The sequence below is a fragment of the Lagenorhynchus albirostris genome, chromosome 2, assembly GCF_949774975.1.
Source record: "Lagenorhynchus albirostris chromosome 2, mLagAlb1.1, whole genome shotgun sequence".
Taxonomy (NCBI): domain Eukaryota; kingdom Metazoa; phylum Chordata; class Mammalia; order Artiodactyla; family Delphinidae; genus Lagenorhynchus; species Lagenorhynchus albirostris.
The window spans coordinates 1570433-1591444 of NC_083096.1; the positions used below are offsets into that span (position 1 = coordinate 1570433).

A 21012-nucleotide genomic window follows, 5' to 3' on the forward strand; every position below is an offset into this window, starting at 1 on the left:
CCTCCCTTCCGCAGGACCAAGCTCCTGGAGAGCGAGGCCATGAACGAGTCCCTGCGTCGCAGCCTCTCTCGGGCCTCGACCCGGGGTCCCTACTCCCTGGGCGCGTCCCCGGTCGTCCCGACCGGCTCCATGGAGGATGCCGCTGAGGTCATCCGCCGAGCCAAGCAGGACCTGGAGAGGCTCAAGAAGAAGGAGGTCAGGCAGCGGAGAAAGAGGTGAGGGGAGGCTCCCCCCAGGACCCTGTGTCCAGCAGGGGCTGTGCGAACCCCGGGTGGCCTGGGGACTCAGTGGGCCGGTCTCATTTGTGGGCAGAAGCCTCCCGGCTTCCTCTGACGCTGGACTTTCCCCGAGGAGAGGGAGGGTGGAGTCCCCCCAGGGTTCATTCTGAGCTGGGGGCCAGGGAAGAGCAGTGGATCCCTGCAGAACCGGAGCCCAGCCCCATACAAGGCCCTAGAGACGAGGCACTCTTGCCCCCCCATCCCCCCGCCCCACCCACACACTGAAGGCAGGTCAGTACCCTAACCGGTCCACCCTTCACTCCTGGGCAGCCCAGAGAAGGAAGCCTTCAAAAAGAGGGCAAAACTCCAACAGGAGAACAGCGAGGAGACCGATGACAATGAGGCCGAGGAGGTGAGGGTCCCCTGCCCACCTCGGGCCGCCCCCATGTCCCTGCCGGGGTGCGGGTCGCCATGACGTCTTTGCGCCGGGGAGGGGCTCCTTATGCCTCGTGGTATCTGACTGGTCACCACGTGACGTCCATCCTTCAGCCCCTCTTCCCAGCTGGGGGATGGGGGCGGGAGGCTTCCATAGAGGGGCTCTGCCCAGGCTGTTGGGAGGCGTGGGTGGGAGGCCCCGCCAGCACCGCGCACCCCGCACTGCCCACCCTTCTGACGGCGCCTGGTGCCCAGGAGGACGAGGAGCCGGAGGAGAGCGGCCGTGAGGACGAGGACTCGGGCAGCGAGGAGAGCCTGGTGGACTCGGACTCCGACCCCGAGGACAAGGGTGCGTGCGTGCGTGCTCCTGGGTGGGGCTGCCCGGGGCGGGGCTGCCTGCCACGCAGGCGCAGAGAAACTGCTGCGGCAGCGGGTGTCCCGGCCGAACTGAGACGTGAAACCAGTAGTAGCAGAAACAACAGGGACGCGATGGCAGCAGCAAACTCTCACTGAGCGCCCGCGGGTGCCGGGCACTGAGGTGAGCTGTACCCTTCACGGGCCTGGCCTCTGCATCCTCACTACCGCCCTGGACGGAGGTGTTAGGTCTCCTCCCTTTGTCACCACTGAAGAGCAAGCTCACGAGGGTTGGTGGCCTCCCCGTGTGGGAGATGCAGAGCTGGGCCTTGGACCTAGGTCTGGCTGGTCTGCAGCCCACTCCTCTAAACGGGACGTGTGTCCCTCAGCTCTGCTCCGACCCAGAGTCCTGCTGGCTGCTCTGGGTCCTCTCCCTCCTCCAGCCCTGCTGGCTCCCAGGTCGCCCACGGCGAGTGGGCATCAGCCTCTGGGGCACAGCAGAGGTGGGTGGGACGCCTGGTCCCCCCACCCCCCAGCTCCCTGGCCCAGGCCCGCACTTCCCGGGCAGCTCTTTAAGGGTGTTGCCACCTGGCAGCACCTTCCCACCATGGGATGTGTCACTTCCTCTCGCCACTGGTCACTGAGTGGTCACGGCTGGCCAGGGGAAGGCCCGTCCCCTCCACCACGCCCCTGGCCCCCGGCCCCCGGTCCAGCCTGTCTCTGCCCCCACAGAGGTGAACTACCAGGCTGACCTGGCCGACCTGACCTGCGAGATCGAAATCAAGCAGAAGCTGATTGACGAGCTGGAGAACAGCCAGCGGCGGCTCCAGACGCTCAAGCACCAGTACGAGGAGAAGCTGATCCTGTTGCAGAACAAGATCCGGGACACGCAGCTGGAGCGGGACCGCGTGCTGCAGAACCTCAGTGAGGCCCCGCCCCACGAAGCCCCGCCCCCGCGAAGCCCCGCCCCGTACCCGCCACACACCCCCTCCCCGGGCCCCTCCCCGTCAGAAGGGCACCACCGGGTTACCTTGGCCTCTGGGCGGGGCATTCTGACCTTGGACTGTGTGCACTTAGACCCACAGTCAGAAAGTCCTTGTGTCCAACTCTGGTTCCTTTGTTGCGTTCTCAGTTTATCATTTCTATTATTTTTACCATCGCCTTAAGTATTAGAATCCTGTCTCCAGGCCCATGAAGGTGAACTCCCTCAGCCTTTCTTCCTGAATTTGCTCCTTGGGTGTCTCCTTTGATCGCATTTACAAGTCTGCTTCTCACAATGTTATCTTCCTCACATGGCTCTCAGCCCCTTCATCCCGTGACTCACGCACTCATCCACTCGTTCGTTCACTTACTCAGCAAACATGCCTTGAGCGCGTCTTGCAGAGGGTCCTTGTTCTAGATGCTAGAGATTTTGGAACGCACGTTCTAGTGGGGAGAGACGGACGTAAATAAGATAAGTGGCAGATCCTATAGCATGGCAGGGGGTGATAAATGTCATGGAAGAATGCAGCAGGGAAGGGGGCAAGGTGTGCTGGGGAGGGGGTGGGCGTATTGAGAAGGATGGTCGTGGGAGACTTTGCTGAGAAGCTGGCATCTGAGCAAAGACTTGAAGGAGGTGAGACAGTGCTGGAGAGAATGAGTGAGGAGAAGAGCATTGCAGGCAGAGGGAACAGAAGATACCAAGGCCCCGAGGCAGGCGTGCACCGGGCGTGTTGGTGGCATGACGAGGGCCCTGATGGCTGGAGCACAGTGAGAGGGGACACTAGAGTCAAGGAGATCAGAGGAGAAATGTCGGACCAGGTGTGTCAGTCATTTTAAGGATTTTTGTCTTATTCTCTGAGGGACATGGGAAGTGTGGGGTTTTAAGGGGTGTGATGTAATTTTTTTTTTTTTTTTTTTTTTTTTTTTTTTTGCGGTACGCGGGCCTCTCACTGTTGTGGCCTCTCCCGTTGCGGAGCACAGGCTCCGGACGTGCAGGCTCAGCGGCCATGGCTCACGGGCCCAGCCGCTCCGCGGCATGTGGGATCTTCCCGGACCGGGGCACGAACCCGCGTCCCCTGCATCGGCAGGCGGACTCTCAACCACTGCGCCACCAGGGAAGCCCTGTGATGTAAATTTTGAAAGTATTCTGGCAAGGTCGCTTTGGCTGCTGTGCAGGGAAGCAAAAGTGGAAGCTTGAGACCAGTTAGGAAACTCTTATAAAGGTCCTGGTGAGAGATGATTTGGACAGGAGGAAGCGAGAAGTGGTCGTATTCCGGATCCATTTTGAAGGTGGAAATGAAAGCCTTTGTTGATTGGTTGGTGGGGGATTAAGAGAAGGGAGCCAAAGATGCCTCCAGGGAGGGAGCTTCTGGAAGGACGTGATGAGATACTGAGATGGGGAGGACTGCTGGGTGAGGGGGTGGAGGTCGAGGAGGTGGGTTTGCACCTGCTAGTTTGCCATGTCTCTTAGACGTTGGCAGTTCAGGTAGGAAAGGTCAAGGATGGAGAACCAGGTCGCTCCTTCTCCCCGAGCCCACTCACTCTGTCTTCTCTTGCTAATTCTTCCCCGTCCCACTGGTCCCGGCCCTTTCCTCCAATCACGGGTCAGAACCGAGCCAGCGGGAGTGGTCCTCAGGCCCCTCATGGCAAGCTGACAGGCAGGGGCTCAGAGATCTCAGGATGAAATCACCCTTTCGAGGTCCCTAGAATGCCCTTGGGTGTCTAGTCCGAGCCCCTCCTTGTTCACACGAAGGAACGGGCGGAGGAGGGTGTGACTCGCCCACGTCACGCGCCGACACTGGAGCCCAGGCTGCCCGGGCACTGGGGCCCAGGGACCTGCGCAGACCCTGCCCCGCTGCACGCAGGTACCATGGAGTGCTACACGGAGGAGAAGGCCAACAAGATCAAGGCGGACTATGAGAAGAGGCTGCGGGAGATGAACCGGGACCTGCAGAAGCTGCAGGCTGCGCAGAAGGAGCACGCGCGGCTGCTCAAGAACCAGTCTCGCTACGAGAGGGAGCTCAAGAAGCTGCAGGCCGAGGTGGCCGAGATGAAGAAGGCCAAGGTGGGGTCCGGAGCGGGGGGCTGGGGCTGGGGCGTGGCCAAGGTGGAGCGGGGCGGGCCACAGTGGACGTGGGGCGGGGCCAAGGTGGAGCGGGGGCGGGGCCTAGATGAAGAAAGCCTAGGTAGGGGCGGGGCTGGGGTGAGTGGGGGCGGGGCCGAAATGAAGGCGTCAAAAGGGGGCTGGGGGGGGCAGGGGTGTAGTTTCAGACCTACTTATCATGTTAAACATTAACATTGCTGTCAGCGTGGCTGCTTGTCTTGACACACGATTTGCCTGTTTCAGCCCCATCCTGGTCCTGGACCCGGTCCTCTTAGTGCGTTGTCCAGGGTGAAAGCACCTTTACCCCTGGAGGGGCAGGGGAGGGTCCCCAGGGACCCCGCCCCTCACGCAGTGCACGTGAGGCCTCCCACCTGTGCCACATCAGCCTATTCTCATAATAATAATAATTACGTAGTGATGATTGGATGTGGCTCTCCGCCAGTCCCCCAGCACCGCGACCGCATTGGGTCCCGAGGTGGAGCTGGAGAAAGCAGCTCAGGTGTCACTGCCACTTCCTCGGAGAGTGACTCCCGCCTCCTGGGGCAGCGCTGGGATTCAGACTCAGTTCTCTGCCGCCACCCTTTTCCAGTTGCCGTCGTCCGGGGCGCTCAAGTCTGGCTCCTGTCTCTAACGCCTCCCCGTCCGGCTGGGTCCTCATTCCCGCCTGATCCCGCAGATCCGTGCTGCCTTTACGTCCTCTGTCCCCTTGGCTGCCTGGTCCGTGTTCCTGCCCTGGCCCCAGCCCCCCATGTGCCCCAGCTCCCCGCAGCCTTGTGCCAGGCCCTGGGACGGGACCCCAGTGAGCTGCAGACAGCTGGCCTTGGGAACAGGTCCCACAGAGGGGACCACCCGGTGCCGTAGTAACTGCGTCCTCACCGCCCGACTGGGCTGGCGTTGACCGGTGTGCAGCGGAGAGAGATGATGCTGTGATGATGCAGATGCTGACAGGTGGACCCTCAGCCATCAGGCTAGCCACCTCCCCTAGGCAGGCTCTGTCCCCAGCCACGCCTGGGCCACACATCCAGGGCCCATCAGCCTGTCCAGGGTGGAGAAGGGGCAGTCTCGCTCTGCTCAGACTGTCCGTCCTGCACTGGCCCCAGGGAGCTGGTTTGCCCCTGGGACCTCCACCAGCAGATGCTGATCCGGGCTGCAGCAGGAAGAGGGGGACTTGGGTCGGCGGGCGCCCTCTGGTGGTAGGAGGGAGGGACCAGGGCCTCGGTTGTCCCCATTTGGAGGCTGCACTGCACACTCTGCAGCTCCTGGAGCGTTCTGGGGGCTCTGCCTGCGTCCTAACTCTGTCTCCCTGGAGGCTCCCTGGCTAACACCTCTCGAGGCGGTCCTGGCTGGTGCCGGCCGGCCGTCATCTTAGCGGGAGGTGACTCTGCTGTAGATCCGTATGAGGGAGGAGCTTTCTATGGCTCTGAAGCCTGAAAAAAGAATATAATAATGCCCAGGATCTGTGTGAAGGACAGAGGGTCCCTGCGTGTTCCCGGGTTTCAATCTCAGCTTGCTCAGCCCTTCAGCCGGGGGCCCCGCTCTGCCCGGCTAACTGTGCTCTTGTGAGCCTAGGGAAGAGGCTGAAAAGAGCACCCTTGGGCTGTCCCGGGGTGCCCAGCAGGGGCCCAGGGCTCCTGTCAGAAGCACCGAAGGCAGCCGTCAAGGATTCTAACCAGATGCCACGAGAGCCAGTGCCCAAGACCCTGCCACCACAGCTCAGGGGCAGGCCCTGCGGTTTACAGAGCTGTCCTAAGGAGAGGAGACACCCAGAGCAGTGCTGGCCTCAGGTGCTGTGCTGTCACCTGCCTGGAACGTTCCCACCCGTTCTGAGACCACCACCCCTGTGGTGACCTCCCTGGGACTTGGCCACACAGGCAGAGTTGGACAGATGGACCTTTGTCCAGAAAGACACGTTCCTCCCCCGGAAGGCTCTGGCCCCGGCTCCATGAGGGCCGCCGTCCCAGTGTGCATGCAGCTCCCTGTGGGCGGGGCTTGGGTCCGCTGTAGCTCCCCCCCCCCCGACACAGCCTGCCTTCTAGGCAGAAGCCAGCGCAGTCCTTCCAGCCTCCCTCCCGGGCCGTTTCCTCTCTTAACTGTCCTCAGGGCAGGCTGGTGACATTCCTGGTGCGTCTGAGGCCTCGGTGGCAGAGGAGGGACAGCCCGCACCCGATTCTCATGGCGCCGTCCCATGGAAGGAGTCTGACCCCTGTGCACTTAGCACTCTGTGCTCTGGGGCCAGGGGGGTGGGTGCTCCAGGGACCCAGCGCACGGCTCCCCATTGTGCCGGGTCCCCTCTGGCCTCCCAGATGATGCTCTCTGAGCCTTTGGCCGGCCCTCCGAGAGCTCGGCTCCAGGCTCTGTGCTTGGTCGCCGGCTCTGCTCTGACCTTGCCTGGTACCATCCCCACGGCCACGGTAAGGGCTGGATTTTGAAGCAAAGCGACCTGGGCCAGGAGTCCGGCCACCCCTTACTGATTTTCTGACTTTAAGTCATTTTGTCTCTCTGAGGCTCCTTTCTTATTTATAAAATAGGAGTGATAATGCCTGTCGTGTTTGATCATCATTAGGACGGGGCTGGGCATGTAGTGTGGGCTCAGTAAATGATGCTGGTTTTTATCGCCGTCACCGTGAGAACCTGGCCTGGGAATGCGCCCCGTCGGCAGCTCAGCTGCGGGTGGGAGAGAGGACGCTGCTCCGTCCAGGCAGGACCACTTGCCTCTAGCAACTTAGGCTGGTCCCAGAATGTCTGGGCACTGGCAGCGGCTCTGCGTGAGGACCACCAGGGGCTGTGAGCAGAGCACTGGGGGCTGTGGCTGGACCCTGCAGAGTGGTCCCATCTGCGTGGCTGGGCCGGCAGTAAGGCCGCTTCCTTCGGTAGGTTGCCCAGGTGGTGGGACACCTCCGACTCCTGTGGACAACGTGGGGCAAGACCCCCTGAGGCACTGCCACCTGGTGGCTTCCACCCCGGCCTGGCATCCTCCGAGCCAGCCCCTCCACGCAGGCCTCGGGCCTCCCCTCAACCCCCCCCACCCCCCGCCCCGTCCCAGGTGGCCCTGATGAAGCAGATGCGGGAAGAGCAACACCGTCGGCGGCTGGCGGAGACCAAGAGGAACCGGGAGATCGCACAGCTCAAGAAGGAGCAGCGGCGGCAGGAGGTGAGGGCACCTCGAGGTTCCCCGGGCCCCCGGTCCCCCGCATGCCTGGCCGCCCCTCCTGGCCACGCGGGCCTAAGCGGTGACGGTGGTGCTTCGAGGAGAGGCGCGGCCCTATGCGGGAGGGCAGGACAGCCACAGGAGCCCAGCCCGGTCCTTGTGGGCTTCCGAGCCAGGCCTCGAGCCCACCGCTGGGTAGGACCCTGCCCAGATCACCAACAGCTTCCAGCCCTCTGCTCCAGCCTCCTCACCCGTGGTGGGGAGAAGAGGCCGAGAGACGTGTCCTCGTGGAGAAAGAGACCCAAATGCTGGGTCCCCTTTACCGGCGAGTTTTAGCTGCACAAGGCGCTCACCTCCAGGGCCAGCCCGGGTGGAACGGGCTTAGGGCCCGGGTGTAGACCCCACCCTGTCCTCTCACCCACAGTTTCAGATCCGAGCTCTGGAGTCCCAGAAGCGGCAGCAGGAAATGGTCCTGAGGAGGAAAACCCAGGAGGTGAGCATGGCCCCTCCCCCACAGCCCCTGCCCTGCCCCCCTGTCCTGAGAGCACCCCCCTGTGGCCCCGGCTCCCTCTGGCCACGTGCTGACTTGGGGTGGCCCCCGTGGGAGGGCCTTTCTCACCTAGAGTGCTGAGGTGGGCTGCAGGCTCTGGTCCAGATGCCTGCCGCAGTGGCTAACTTTTCAAAAGGACAGGGAGCCTCTTTTGTGTCCATTTCACGTTGAAGACCCTTTGGACCTTTCTCAGTCCCAAACCCAGGCCAGGACGGAGCGGCCCTGTATTCTCCTTGCCCCGCGCCCCAACCTGGGCCTTTCCGCAGGCTGGGGGCACCCTGTCCACTGGGTCCTGCTCCTCTGGGCCCCCAGGTTTCTGCACTGAGGCGTCTGGCCAAGCCCATGTCGGAGCGGGTGGCGGGCCGAGTGGGACCAAAGTCGCCCGTGCTGGACTCGGGCGCCGAGGTGTCGGCCAGCACCACCTCGTCCGAGGCCGAGTCGGGGGCGCGCTCCGTCTCCACCATCGTGCGCCAGTGGGACCACAAGATCAGCCACTTCTTGGAGAACCACCCCATGCCCCCCGTGTCTGGCGCCCGCCCTGCCAGGTGAGGCGGCCGGGAGCACCTGGGGGAGGCAAGCGCCAGGGTCCCCTCGACCGTCGGCTGCAGCGGCTGAGGGTGGTCCTGCCCCCGCCCCTTTGCCTCTGCCCCCCTAGAAAGAAGTTCCAGAAGAAGGGGGCCGGCCAGAGCTTCAGCAAGGCCGCCAGGCTCAAGTGGCAGTCGCTGGAGCGGAGGATCGTCGACATCGTCATGCAGAGGATGGCCATCGCCAACCTGGAGGCTGACATGGAGCGGCTCATCAAGGTGCCCCCCAGCTCCGCCCCCCCCGTCCCTCCTCCCTGCGGGCAGGGCCGCCGGGCCTGGGCAGCAGCCTGAGGCCTCCTCCCTCCCCCCAGAAAAGGGAGGAGCTGTCCCTCCTGCAGGAGGCCTTGAGGAGGAAGCGGGAGCGGCTGCAGGCCGAGAGCCCGGAGGAGGAGAAGGGTCTGCAGGAGCTGGCAGAGGAGATCGAGGTGCTGGCGGCCAACATCGACTACATCAACGACAGCATCGGCGACTGCCAGGCCACCATTGTGCAGCTGGAGGAGACCAAGGTGCCTGTGGGCGGGGCAGCGGGAGGGCGCCGGGGCCCGGGGGCGGCAGCCCTGGTGACGCGGGCCCTCCGCCTCCCGGTCCAGGAGGAGCTGGACTCCACAGACACGTCGGTGGTCATCAGCTCCTGCTCCCTGGCCGAAGCCCGCCTCCTGCTAGACAACTTCCTCAAGGCGTCCATCGACAAGGTAGGCCGGCGGCGGGCAGCCCCGGGACCCGCCCTTGAGGCGAAGCATACAGCGCCCGGCAGCGTCCCTCACAGGCGCCGGCGAGCACCGAGGCTGCAAAGCGGGCTGACGGCTTGCTGCGCGCGCGGCTTTAACGAGATGACGGGGCCAGAGGCTTGGCGTGGCACCTGTCGCACAGCAGGGCCTCCAGCGGGGGCGACCCTGGCATCTGGTGCGAGCCCGTCCAGAGTAGGGCCGGGCCTGAGCCCGCGGAGGTGGAGGGGGCAGCGTGTGTGTGCGCGCGCGCGCTTCCGGTGGGGCAACAGGAACAAACAGACATGCTCCGCCCAGGAGTGGGGTCAGTGGCATCGTGCAGGAACAGAAGGCATCCCTTGGCCTGTGTCGGTCCCCTGTCCCCGCTGCCTGCGGGGCAGCTCGGGGAAGGGGCAGAGGGGCCTGGCCTCCTCGACCCCTCGCCCGCCCAGGGAGCTCTCGCAGCCCTGCTTCGCCACTCGGGAGCGTGTTCCTCCGCCGGGGCTGCGGCGGCCCGCACCGCGGACAGGGGGCCTAAACAGCAGACGTCTGCTGCCCCCGGTCCTGGAGGCTGGGGTCAGAGATCGAGGTGTAGGCGGGGCGGGTCCCTCTGAGCCTCGCTCCTGGGCCTGTAGACTCAGCTTCGCCCTTCCTGAGGTCCTCCCTCTGTGTGTGTCTGTGTCCTGATTTCCTCCTCTTATAAGGACACCGGTCACAGGGGTTAGGGCCCCCTCTCGAGACTTCATTTTAACGTCATGCTCTCCTGAAGAGCCCGTCTCCAAACGCAGTCCCGTTCTGAGGTCCTGGAGCTTACAGCACCTACACATGCGTTCTGAGGACACGATTCTGCCCATGACGGGGAGTGTGCCCCCCAGCGTGGATGCGGGGGAAATTAGGGGGGCTGGGGTGCATCACAGGTCTGCGATGGGCACAGGCTGGGGCCTGGGAGCCAGCGGGGAGGCGTCTGGTTGGGAGCAGATCCTGGGAGGGCAGTGACGGGGGCCCCCCCAGCCCCAGGCCGGGAGGGGTAACCCCAGGCCTCCCCGCTCCCTGCCCTCAGGGACTGCAGGTGGCCCAGAAGGAGGCCCAGATCCGGCTGCTGGAGGGACGGCTGAGGCAGACAGACATAGCGGGCCCCTCCCAGAACCACCTGCTGCTTGACGCCCTGCGCGAGAAGGCCGAGGCCCATCCCGAGCTGCAGGCCCTCATCCACAACGTGCAGCAGGGTACAGGGCGGGGGGCAGGCCTCGGGGCCCCCAGGCACCCCCGGGGCTCCCTGCCTCCCGCCTCAGAGACCCTCCCTCCCCTAGGCTCCCCGGAAGCCGCAGTCCGATCCCAGAGGGTGAGGGGTGGGGGGGAGGGGGAGGGCTCGGTGGGGCCTCACCCCTCGGTTCCCTCCTCCCCGGCAGAGAACGGCTACGCCAGCACAGATGAGGAGGTGTCTGAGTTCTCGGAGGGGAGGTGAGTTTCCAGGTTGGGAGCGAGCATGTGCCTGGGGCTGGGTTGGGGGGTTGCCGGGGGGTCGAGGGCTGAGCCTGGGCTTGGGGGCTCTTTGGGACCCATGAACCTAAGTCCCAGGGAGCCGGGACATCAGCGGTCGGCATCCTGGCCCTCCTCTGCTTTTTCCTTAGCTTCTCCCAGTCATTCACCATGAAAGGCTCCACCAGCCATGACGACTTCAAGTTCAAGGTGAGCCCCACCAGAAGGCGGCTGGGGGCGGGGGGCTCCCCGCAGCCTGCTCCCCACCTTCCTGGGGCTCTACCCCTACCCTCAGCCCCAACCCAGTATTGCCTCCATCTGGGATGCGGTGGCCAAGAAGGGTCTGACCTGGAAAGGGTCGGGGTGCCCAGATGTGTGACCCGTTACAGCCCATTCCTTTTGAAGTGGGTGGAATGACATCATCATAGCCCGAGGCCTCGCTGTCAGAACTCACCCACTTCCCCACCAAGACTCTGCCTCCTGATGTGAGTCAGAGACCCACCCTGGATGTCTAGTTACTGTGCGTGCGGATCGCTGACTCAGCAGGGAGGGAGTCTGTCTGACACTGAGGGAGCAGCTGCTAGACTAGATGGAACCACGAAACAGGACTGAGTAAAGAGAGAAGGGAGAGCCCTGCAGACTGGGAGCGGCGCCCTGTGCATAGCCTCTGAGTAACTGATTAGCTGGTGAGCAGCAGAGGTCAGCCTGCCATTCTGTTTGCGAAGTCCAAAGAAGGGCAGCAGAGGCATTTCCTGTCGGTCTGGCTTCTCCAGAAGCCTCGGGAGACGTGCCTGGGTCATGTCTGCCGGGGCCCTTCCATCACTTCCTCTGCCTCAGGCCGGCGGCGCGTCTCCCCGCTGGAGTTCCCCCAGCTCCCCGTGCCATCGTGTTTGGGCAGTGGGTCCACCCAGCCCTTCCTGTCTCAGGGTGAGCCCAAGCTGTCCGCCCAGATGAAGGCCGTGTCTGCCGAGTGCCTGGGACCCCCGCTGGAGGTGTCCACCAAGAACATCACCAAGTCCCTGGCCTCCCTCGTGGAGATCAAAGAGGACGGAGTGGGCTTCTCCATCCGAGATCCCTACTACCGGGACAAGGTCTCTCGGACCATCAGCCTGCCCAGCAGAGGGAGCACTTTGTAAGGAGGGAGCTGAGTGGTGGGGGCGTGGGTGGGCCCGGTAGGTGGGCCCGGGCCTCACTGGGCCCTGCATTCCAGCCCCCGGCAGTCTCGAGGAGCGGAGACGTCCCCTCTGACCCGAAGGAAGTCATATGACCGAGGGCAGCCCATCAGGTGAGGACTCGTTCTAGACCCTGGGGGCAGGAATCGCTGGGAGGCCCACTGTACACCGTCCTGCACGCTTTCATCCGGCCCCGCTCGCGCCCCCCCCCACGACCCCTTCCTCACTTCGTCAGCTGCGGCTCAGGAAACAGTCTCTCCATAAGCACCGGAGCTGGTGGCCAAGGCCGCTGCTAAAAACTGCCGGCTGCCGTGAGCTCAGCGTGGGCGGATCTGCAGTGGCCTGGCCTGGGCACGGGGCCAGTGGGCTTCAGCCCCGTTCACGGCCAGGGGTCCTTGGAAGGCCTCAGCCCCTTTCAAGTTCTTGTCCTGTGGGCGGAGTGTAGGTGAGCGAGGACAGTCCTGGGAGGGGACGCAGGACCGAGGACAGTCCCCAGCCGGCCAGCCACTCACTCATGGGGCCCCACGGGCTTCTTTGGGCATCCCGGTGCCTCTCAGGGTCGCCTTAATTTTCAGAGATGTTTGGTGGCCTCCCCAGGTCACACAGCGAAGTAGTAGAAGGGCAGGGGCTCAGGGTGACCTCATGCACCTGCCTTGTCGGGAGGGGGACATGCGCCTGTCCCTCCCTCCGGTCCAGCCGCCCATGCCCGCGGCTGCAGATGGGCCTTTGGTGGGAGGAGTTGCAAGGGCATCTGTGCGCCCGGGGCCCCACAGACCGTCCCGCCCCCCCCGTGACAGAGAGAACACACTGAGTTGCAATTGGGGGGAATGCAGGCTGGTCTCGTGATGACCCTCCAAAGGGAGGGAGGATGGGCTGAGCCTGAGGACCACCCTCCAAAGAGCAGGGCCGTGGGTGCTGGAAGGGGTGGCGTCACGAGGCCTTGGACTCTTCCCTGGAGATCAGGTCGCGCTGTTTGTGGCAGTTGTGTTGTCAAGTCACCGTGAACACGACTTAGCGAATCCTGAGCCGTTGTTCCCGGGAAATACAGGGCTGGGCTCCTGGGAGCCTCTGGTCCCAGCGTTTTCACCAACCCGTCATGTGAGTTTCTGTTTAAAGACACCTAATCCAATATGTACCGTTGACTCATTAATATTGAACTCAGGGCCAACAGCCCTAGAGCTCATGCCTGAACGAAGCTCATCTAACACGTATCTTCTCTGTAAACCACGTCCCAGCTTCCTTGAGCTCCGGACACCAGGTGGCCCTGCAGCACCATCTTCGGGGCCATTTTAAACACTGAACTCACCAACCAAAAGCACAAACATTTGAAAATCATGGCACTAAATAGACTGGAAAGGGCGCTGTGTACACTGTGAGGGAAGTAGGGCCACCTCTTTTGACCTCAGCTGGGAAGATGTGCACTTGGGTCCTCATGCCTGCAGATGACCAGGAACCCTGCGGGTGTTGTTTGGGGCTGACAGATAGGCTTTGGCGAGCAGGTGAATTAATTCCCAAATGCAGAACCCACGGATCACGAGGACCAACCCCTGGGGGCCGAGCAGGAGCTGGGCCGTAGGACCCCCTGCCCTGCCGGCCGCACAACCAGACGGAAGGTGGTGCAGGCGACGCCGCGTGCGCATGCCCGTGGGCAGAGGCGCGGTGACTGACGGCTGCCGCTCTGTCCTGCTCACCTGCCAGGTCCACAGACGTGGGGTTCACGCCCCCCTCGTCCCCTCCCACTCGGCCCCGGAACGACCGAAACGTCTTCTCTCGTCTCACCAGTAACCAGAGCCAGGGGTCGGCGCTGGACAAGTAAGAGCCGGGCGCCGGGGGGCGGGGGGCACAGAGGGGACAGGGAGGCTGCAGGCGGGTCCTGGCCGCAGGCAGGCGGGCAGCGGGGAGACGCTAGGTGTGCTGCGCTGGCCCTTCTCCCGGCACCTCTGCCCTTTCTGTGCTGCCCGTGGACCCCTCCCGTCCCCTGAGCGTGTGGGGACCGCAGGAGAGGGCACGAAGGAAGCCACGGGGCCAGGCCCAGGCAGTCGGGCACCCCGAGGGCCTACCCAGACAGAGCTGCCCCTGCCTTCTCTGCTGTTGCTGATTCTTCTCTGAAGCCCCTCCCTTCGCTTCAGTCACGCACACACACGCCCACCCCCGCTAATGTTCAGGCCACGCCCCAGCGCCCTTGTGGAGGGTCCCTGCAGAAGGAGACCCCGTTTCTGTCACATGGTGGGGCTTCAGCTCACCCCTACTGAGCGCTCTCGCTGGACACTCACCTCCCAGTGCGGTGGGCGCCGCCCCCGGCTGGCCCACACGTGATTCCGCGCGGAGTATATAAACCAGCCGCGAGGACTGCCTCCCCTGCTTTACAAAGGAGATGAGGCTCAGAGGCCCCCGGACACCTAGAAAGCAGCCGAGTTGGGCCCACACCTGGGATCTCTGACCTGTGGGCCTCTGCGGTGGCGAAGGGAGAGGCCCCGCCCTCCCGTGCTCCCCTCCGGGCCCCCCACACTGCTGGGCACCCCCGATACCCAACCTTCTGCAGCCCCCGGAGGGCTCCTCTCGGCTCCGACAGCTCCTCTGTCCTTTGACGGAGCCCAGGCTACAAAGTGCTACTCCTTTGCCTGCATCGCCTCTCCTCACAGAGGCAAAACATCGCTCCTGCTCCAAACCTGCCGTGGCCCCCCTTGCGGGAAGACGGCACCGAGCCCAGCCCACGCCAGCCAGGGGACCCCCATGCCAGCCAGGGTGCCCCCATGCCAGCCAGGGGACCCCCATGCCAGCCAGGGTGCCCCCATGCCAGCCAGGGTGCCCCCATGCCAGCCAGGGGCCCTTCACACCAGCCAGGGGACCCCCATGCCAGCCAGGGTGCCCCCATGCCAGCCAGGGGCCCTTCACACCAGCCAGGGGACCCCCATGCCGGCCAGGGGCCCTTCACACCTTGACAGGTCCCTCTCAGCAGCTCTGGGTGGGACCCTGGCATCCCAGCCCCGGGGGCTTCCAGACCCCGGTCCTGCCCGGTGGCCCGGGTGTCGGGCCCATGTGTGTGCAGAGGCAGCTGCCGGGCACCGTCCAGCGGCCTGTGGGGCCCGTGCTTGGGGATCAGCAGGTCTCTGAAGCTCTGCTGGGAGAGGCCTGCTCCTGGGAGGGGTGGGAGGAGGCGCAGCGTCGCTCAGGGGGCAGGGGGCCCCCAGCTTGTGCAGTGAGGCAGCCGAGATCGATCCTGGGACCAGCAAGGCCCGTGTCCCCTCTGCCCCTCCGCACCCCCATCCCCGCCCCAAGCTCCCCGGCCTGCCCCACCTCCTCTCCGCTGCCCTCAGGCCCTCCTTCCTCTCCTCTCTCCGCTCCCCCTGCAGAGAATAACCACCCTCTGACCTCCCCACGCTGCTGCCGCCTCTGCTCCCTCGTGTGTGTCCCTCTCTCCCCCTAATCCAGCTAATTTTCTGCCCCCAGGTCTGATGACAGCGACTCCTCTTTGTCGGAGGTCCTGAGGTACACAGAATGGCTCGCTGCTCCCTTTCTGTCCCCCTTCCCCGCACCCTGGCCTCAGCATGCGGCCCCTCCTCTCCGTGGCTGCCCCAGACCCCCTCCCGCCCTTCTCACCCCTGGTTCCCCTCTCGTGGGTGCTTCGTGGCCTCTGACTGCGCCAGGCTGGAGCTGGGGGCTCTGGAGGGCATGGCTTCTGGTGGCTTGTCACCGGGTGGGAGGGGCGGGCACGGGAGCCTGGGGGGCCGGAGCCCTGGAAGAAGGCTGCTGGAGGGTCGCGCAGGCTCAGCGTCCCGGCTTTTACTCAGCTGTGTCGGGGGCTCCCTCACCGACCTTGGCTCTGAAAGAGAAGTGGCCCTGCCCACGACTCCTGGCCCGAAGGCCAGGAGTACCAGGAGACCTTTCTCCCCTCAGCCAGCCCCGCGCACACGCACACGCGCGCACGTGCGCGCACACGCACACACGCGCGCATGCGCACCCCCCCGCCCCCGCTGCCCGTAACAAGGGGCAAGTCCCAGGACCTGGTGGGCCTGAGCCCCGGCTGGGAAAGGGCCACCCTGGGCTGAGGGCTCCCTCTGCTCTTCCGGGGCAACCGCCACTCACTGTTCCTGCCCCCGGGGGTGACGCCCCTGGCTGCAAGGCTGCCACCCACCCGCTCACCCCCTGGCCCCTCCCATGGGCGGAGGGTTATCCTTGTAACTTGGGGTCTTCCCACTGCTGTCTTGGGCTCCTTCCCCGGCTCCTTCCCCTGGGCCCAAGCCAGCGTCAGAAGCGGGGAGCTGGGGGGCAGGGCTGTTCGTGTGCCTGCGACACCGGGGACAGCTGGGCCTGTCCAGCCGCCGTCCGTGGGGGCGCCGGTGGAGTCCGGCGGCTCTTGAGCAGCTGCGGGCAGGGCGGGACATTGGTCACGTCAGACGCTCTCGGCCACAGGGGCGGCGCTGTCTTTGGAAAGAATAGGCCGTGTTTCAGACGTGCACGTGGCTTGGCCAGGGGCTCCTTCCTAGAGACCCTCAGTGGGAAAAAAAATCCTCCTCCTCAGGCCCTCTAGGAGGCTGGTGTGTAGCGAAGTCCTCAGGTCCGCTCAGGACAGGCGTCCTTCACCTCTGAGTGTTTGTGGGGAGGAGGGGGCCATGCCAGCTCCGCTCCCCACAGGGGCCTGCACTTTCTTCCCACAGAGCTGAGCAGGGCTCCCCAGAGGGACTTAGCCCTTTGCAGATGACAGTCACGGATCTGACCACACTGGTCCAAAGGGGCCCAGGTGGAGGTGACGTGCACGCCTGCATGCGCGCGTCTCTGCCCCGGCGTGGCGGCCTGGGCGCCCTCCCTCTCCGCACTCCTCCACCCTCCCTGTGGACGCCGAGGTGCCGGAGGAGCCCATCCAGCTCTGGGGCCTCTGCCCCACCCGGCTGGGGCCTGGGGGCGTGTGTGTCTTGGGTTCTGGGTCAGGCAGGCGACGGAGGAGACTCCCGCGTGTCCTGGCCCCTGGCCGTGCCCGGCCGGGCTTGCTCCCCAGAAGTGCTCAGGATGGCAACTGAGAGGCTGCACCACAGTCCCCTGTCTGCGCGGCTCTCGGACCTGGGGGGCTGTGGCTGGAGCCCCTGCCACAGCCCAAGTGCCCCTGCGCCTGTCCCTCACCTGGGAGCCTCGCTCAGCCTGGCCGCGGTCCCGGGCTGACGGGCGCCTCTCTCCCTCTCTCCCGGGAAGGGGCATCATCACCCCGGTCGGAGGAGCCAGGGGCGCGCGGACGGCCCCGCTGCAGTGCGTCTCCATGGCCGAGGGCCACACCAAGCCCATCCTCTGCCTGGACGCCACGGATGAGCTGCTCTTCACAGGGTCCAAAGGTGGGCGGAACCCGGGCCAGCCAGGTGGGGTCAGGGCCTCCCGCCCTCCCGCTCCCTTTGCCAGAGCGGGCTGCCCAGGAGACGGGATCACAGCCGCCAGGTTGAGGAGGTGGGGTCTCCTGCCGGGGCTCAGGGCTCCCCACCCCGGGCCTCCCCTCCTAGCTGGCTCTGGGGTCTCCATCCAGTACCTCCTTCCAGACCTGCCTCCGGAACTCCAGGAAGCGTGTCAGGTGCCCCGCCTTTGCTCATCTCAGCCCCTCCCCGACCCCAGCACTTAGGGCTGCGCACTTCCTACGATTCCTTAGTCCCAGCGACAGTCAGAAAAACGTTACCTTCCGGCAGGAAGAGCAGCTGTGCAGGAGGTAGCTAATAGAACAGTGGGAAGTGTGTATACACCCACCTGCGTGGCAGGAGGGAGAGGGTTGTGAATCGAGGTGAGGTTCATTGGTTCCAAGTTCTCCCCCTGAGACTTGCTTGCCATCGCTCGTTAATTTGGTCGGCGATTGGCAGGCACGGGAGCTTTACTCCAGCCCCGGCGCCGCAGCGATTCTCCATGAACCTGGCGTTGGTGGGCGTTTGCCCGAGAAGCCCTGGTGGGAAGTGCCGGGCTCGTCCGTGCGCCACGGGAGCAGGCAGGAGCACGTTTCCACCCCCGGACCCGGAGCCCATCCGCTGGGCAACCCTGGACCACCTCCCCTGGCCTTGGCAGCCCCGGTGGCTGTGGGGACGGGAGTTCCCCGGGCCCCGGCTGTGATGGCTGTCCCCCGCTCACGCCCGCTCTCTCGCAGACCGCAGCTGTAAGATGTGGAACTTGGTGACGGGGCAGGAGATCGCAGCTCTGAAGGGTCACCCCAGCAACGTGGTCTCCATCAAGTACTGCAGCCTCTCTGGGCTCGTGTTCTCCGTGTCCACCTCCTACATCAAGGTGTGGGACATCCGAGACTCGGCCAAGTGCGTCCGGACCCTCACGTAAGTCGTCTCGCCCGGCTCGCACTGGGGGCAGGGCAGGAGCCAGGACCCAGCCCAGGAGACCCGCGAGGGACAGCCCAGCCCTTACCTCTGACCCTGCCTCTCTTCCTCACGGGCAGGTCCTCAGGCCAGGTGGTCTCAGGGGACGCCTGTGCGGCTGCGTCCACCCGCACCATCACCAGCGCTCAGGGAGAGCACCAGATCAACCAGATTGCCCTCAGCCCCTCGGGCAGCATGCTGTATGCCGCTTCGGGCAACGCCGTCCGCATCTGGGAGCTCAACAGGTCGGGGAGGGGCCCGGGCAGGGGCGGGGGATCCCCGGGGCGGCCCCAGGCTGCAGGCGGCTCGTGCCTGGGTCTCCATCTCGCTCTGAGGGGGGATAGTCCCCTGGCCGGCGTATCACCCCAGGGTAGACCCCCAACCCCACCCCAGGGTCCCCCCGATCCAACCCCCGCACCCCCGGCTGGGCCTCTCCTCCCCTACAGGTTCCAGCCCGTCGGCAAGCTGACTGGCCACATCGGCCCTGTGATGTGCCTGACGGTCGCCCAGACCGCCAGCCAGCACGACCTGGTGGTGACCGGCTCCAAGGACCACTACGTTAAGGTACGGAGAAGTCCTTGACCTTGACCTTGACCTTGAGGCCGGGCTCGGTGGCGGCTCTGTTCTCCTCCTACTCTCCTTACCTTGGCCCTCTCCCTCCACTGCCTTGGGACTCATGGGAAATAATGAGACCCCTGGGGATTTATGCTGAAAAGTCACCCCCAAGGAGCAAGGTCTGTGCAGGAGGCCAAGACTGACGCGTGATCTTGTACATGTGCTGAAAAATCAGAAAGAACCTAAGTGTCTATGGGTAGAACAACAGGCAAGAAAATTAGGGAAAACCCCCAGGACGGGAGGCAGCACAACTGAGTACGCGATAAATAAGAGAAAAACCCACAAAGAGCACAAGTCAGCCCTGGTGCTGTTTGCTCCCTGGTTGTGTCATTGCAAACGTAGGTACAGGGTCGGAGACTGGGAAGCAGTGGATAAAAAGGGAAAGAGGGCGGTGGGGTTATGATGAATGGTTTTATTTAAAGTACAAGTAGTGTTATATTTATTTATTAAAAAAATTCAGTAGGAGGCTCACACCCCAAACCCACCTTGACGCCTCCCTGCCCCCAGTTCCTGTCCCCCGGGAAGCCCCCCCCCACAGCCTGGTGAGGCGCCCAGCCTCCCTCCTGCCCCTCCTCCGCAGATGTTCCAGCTGGGTGAGTGTGTGACGGGCACCGTCGGCCCCACCCACAACTTCGAGCCCCCGCACTACGACGGCATCGAGTGTCTGGCCATCCAGGGGGACGTCCTGTTCAGCGGCTCCCGGGACAACGGCGTCAAGAAGTGGGACCTGGCGCAGCAGGAGCTCATGCAGGTGCAGTGGGCTGCGAAGAGGTGGTCCCCGGGCAGGGTTTGGGGGCCCTGTGTCCTGGCCCAGAGCCCCCAAGCCTGCCAGTTCTGCAGCCTCTTCCCCACCTGTGTTTACCCCCCCGGCCGGCACCCTCTTCCCCCCAGTGCCCCCCCTGGTCTACACCCTCTTCTTCCCCCCAGTGCCCCTCCCCGGCCGACACCCTCTTTCCCCCAGTGCCCCCCCGGTCTACACCCTCTTCTTCCCCCCAGTGCCCCCCGGCCGGCACCCTCTTCCCCCCAGTGACCCCCCCCGCCGCCAGCCGGCACCCTCTCCTGCCTCCACCATCTGCCTTCAGGCAGCAGCTCTCAGGAAGGGTCTGCTCTCAGCCTCCGGTCTGACCAGTCTCCCCCTTCCTTCTCTTCCGACCCCTCTGAGGGCTAAAGGTCTCTGTACCAGTGCAGGGTCTCAGGGTGGAGCATGGGAGCAGGAATGAGGGACTCACCTCTAGAGCCTGGGGCAGGGCTCCCCTCTTCTCGCCCTCACGGCTCGCTCCTCCCGCAGCAAATCCCCACGGCGCACAAGGACTGGGTGTGCGCCCTGGCCTTCGTCCCGGGCCGCCCCATGCTGCTGAGCGCCTGCCGCGCAGGCGTCATCAAGGTCTGGAACGTCGACAACTTCACGCCCATTGGCGAGATCAAGGGCCACGACAGCCCCATCAATGCCATGTGCACCAACGCCAGGCACATCTTCAGCGCCTCCAGGTGGGTGCCGGGCAGAGAGCTCTGCTCCTGTTCTCCACCCTGTCCCGGGCGCTGTCCCCGCGGCCAGGGCATGGAGCAGACCCCGCGGCGCCCCTGGCCTGAGCCCGCCTTCACGGAGCGCCCACGGGGGGTGCTGGGCCCCAGGCTGGGACCACCCCCCGTGTCGCAGCCCTTCCTGCCCCTGACACCGCAGCCTGGACCCCTGTGCAGGTATCTCAGACCACAGAGCAGCCCGCCTCCCTCAGCCCCAGCTCTGGTCCCATCCAGGGACGCCCAGGCCCTCTGTCCCAGGGGCAGCTGCTCAGACGGCCTCTTCTTTTTCCTTCTTGTTCCGACCACGTTCCCTGTCTCCGCCTCCCCCTTCCCGCCTCCCCCTGCCTCTCCCCCCACAGTGACTGCCGGGTAAAGTTGTGGAATTACGTCCCTGGACTCACCCCCTGCCTCCCGCGCCGAGTCCTGGCCATAAAGGGCCGAGCCACCACCCTGCCCTGACCTCCGCGCCCCTCCGCTCTCCTCTCTCCACCCCCATCCTCCCCCTCTTGCCTTTCCCCTCTTTCTCCACTTCGATCTGAGCTGCTTCTTGACGGTACGAGATTGTTTTACTCCTCTCCCTTCTCTCCCCCCGTGTCCTGCCTGCCCCGAGATTGCCCCGCCTGCCCCTCTTCTTTCCGAGCATGGACGGGGGGGCAGGCCCCCAGGAGAGGGGTGCCAGGGGGCAGAGAGCAGAGGGGGAGCATTCAGGCCTGGACAAGAAAACAAAATAGCAACAACGGAGAGCAGCCGTGCTCAGAAGCCTGTGGGGCCTTGGTGACCGCAGGCCCCTCCCTCTGCCCAGCTCCCCTCCACCC

At 64.8% G+C, this 21012-nt stretch overlaps 1 protein-coding gene across 2 annotated transcripts in view; it reads left to right on the top strand.

The window, feature by feature from the left end:
- The window catches only part of KIF21B (kinesin family member 21B), a 44089-nt gene that overhangs the window by 19418 nt on the left and 3659 nt on the right, over window positions 1-21012 (top strand). Inside the window, exons 11-34 of one of the 2 annotated variants that reach the window (XM_060126513.1) lie at window positions 15-215; window positions 549-630; window positions 909-1002; window positions 1740-1931; window positions 3854-4053; window positions 7136-7243; window positions 7665-7733; window positions 8103-8335; window positions 8446-8593; window positions 8686-8880; window positions 8965-9066; window positions 10139-10304; window positions 10488-10539; window positions 10710-10767; window positions 11484-11689; window positions 11768-11842; window positions 13428-13541; window positions 15180-15218; window positions 16917-17053; window positions 17842-18022; window positions 18142-18306; window positions 18508-18625; window positions 19257-19427; window positions 19965-20164. In XM_060126513.1, the coding sequence (XP_059982496.1) occupies window positions 15-215; window positions 549-630; window positions 909-1002; window positions 1740-1931; window positions 3854-4053; window positions 7136-7243; window positions 7665-7733; window positions 8103-8335; window positions 8446-8593; window positions 8686-8880; window positions 8965-9066; window positions 10139-10304; window positions 10488-10539; window positions 10710-10767; window positions 11484-11689; window positions 11768-11842; window positions 13428-13541; window positions 15180-15218; window positions 16917-17053; window positions 17842-18022; window positions 18142-18306; window positions 18508-18625; window positions 19257-19427; window positions 19965-20164 (3306 nt within the window). The remainder of the gene's footprint in view (window positions 1-14; window positions 216-548; window positions 631-908; window positions 1003-1739; window positions 1932-3853; window positions 4054-7135; window positions 7244-7664; window positions 7734-8102; window positions 8336-8445; window positions 8594-8685; window positions 8881-8964; window positions 9067-10138; window positions 10305-10487; window positions 10540-10709; window positions 10768-11483; window positions 11690-11767; window positions 11843-13427; window positions 13542-15179; window positions 15219-16916; window positions 17054-17841; window positions 18023-18141; window positions 18307-18507; window positions 18626-19256; window positions 19428-19964; window positions 20165-21012) is intronic. The other variant, XM_060126523.1, reaches the window with a different exon arrangement.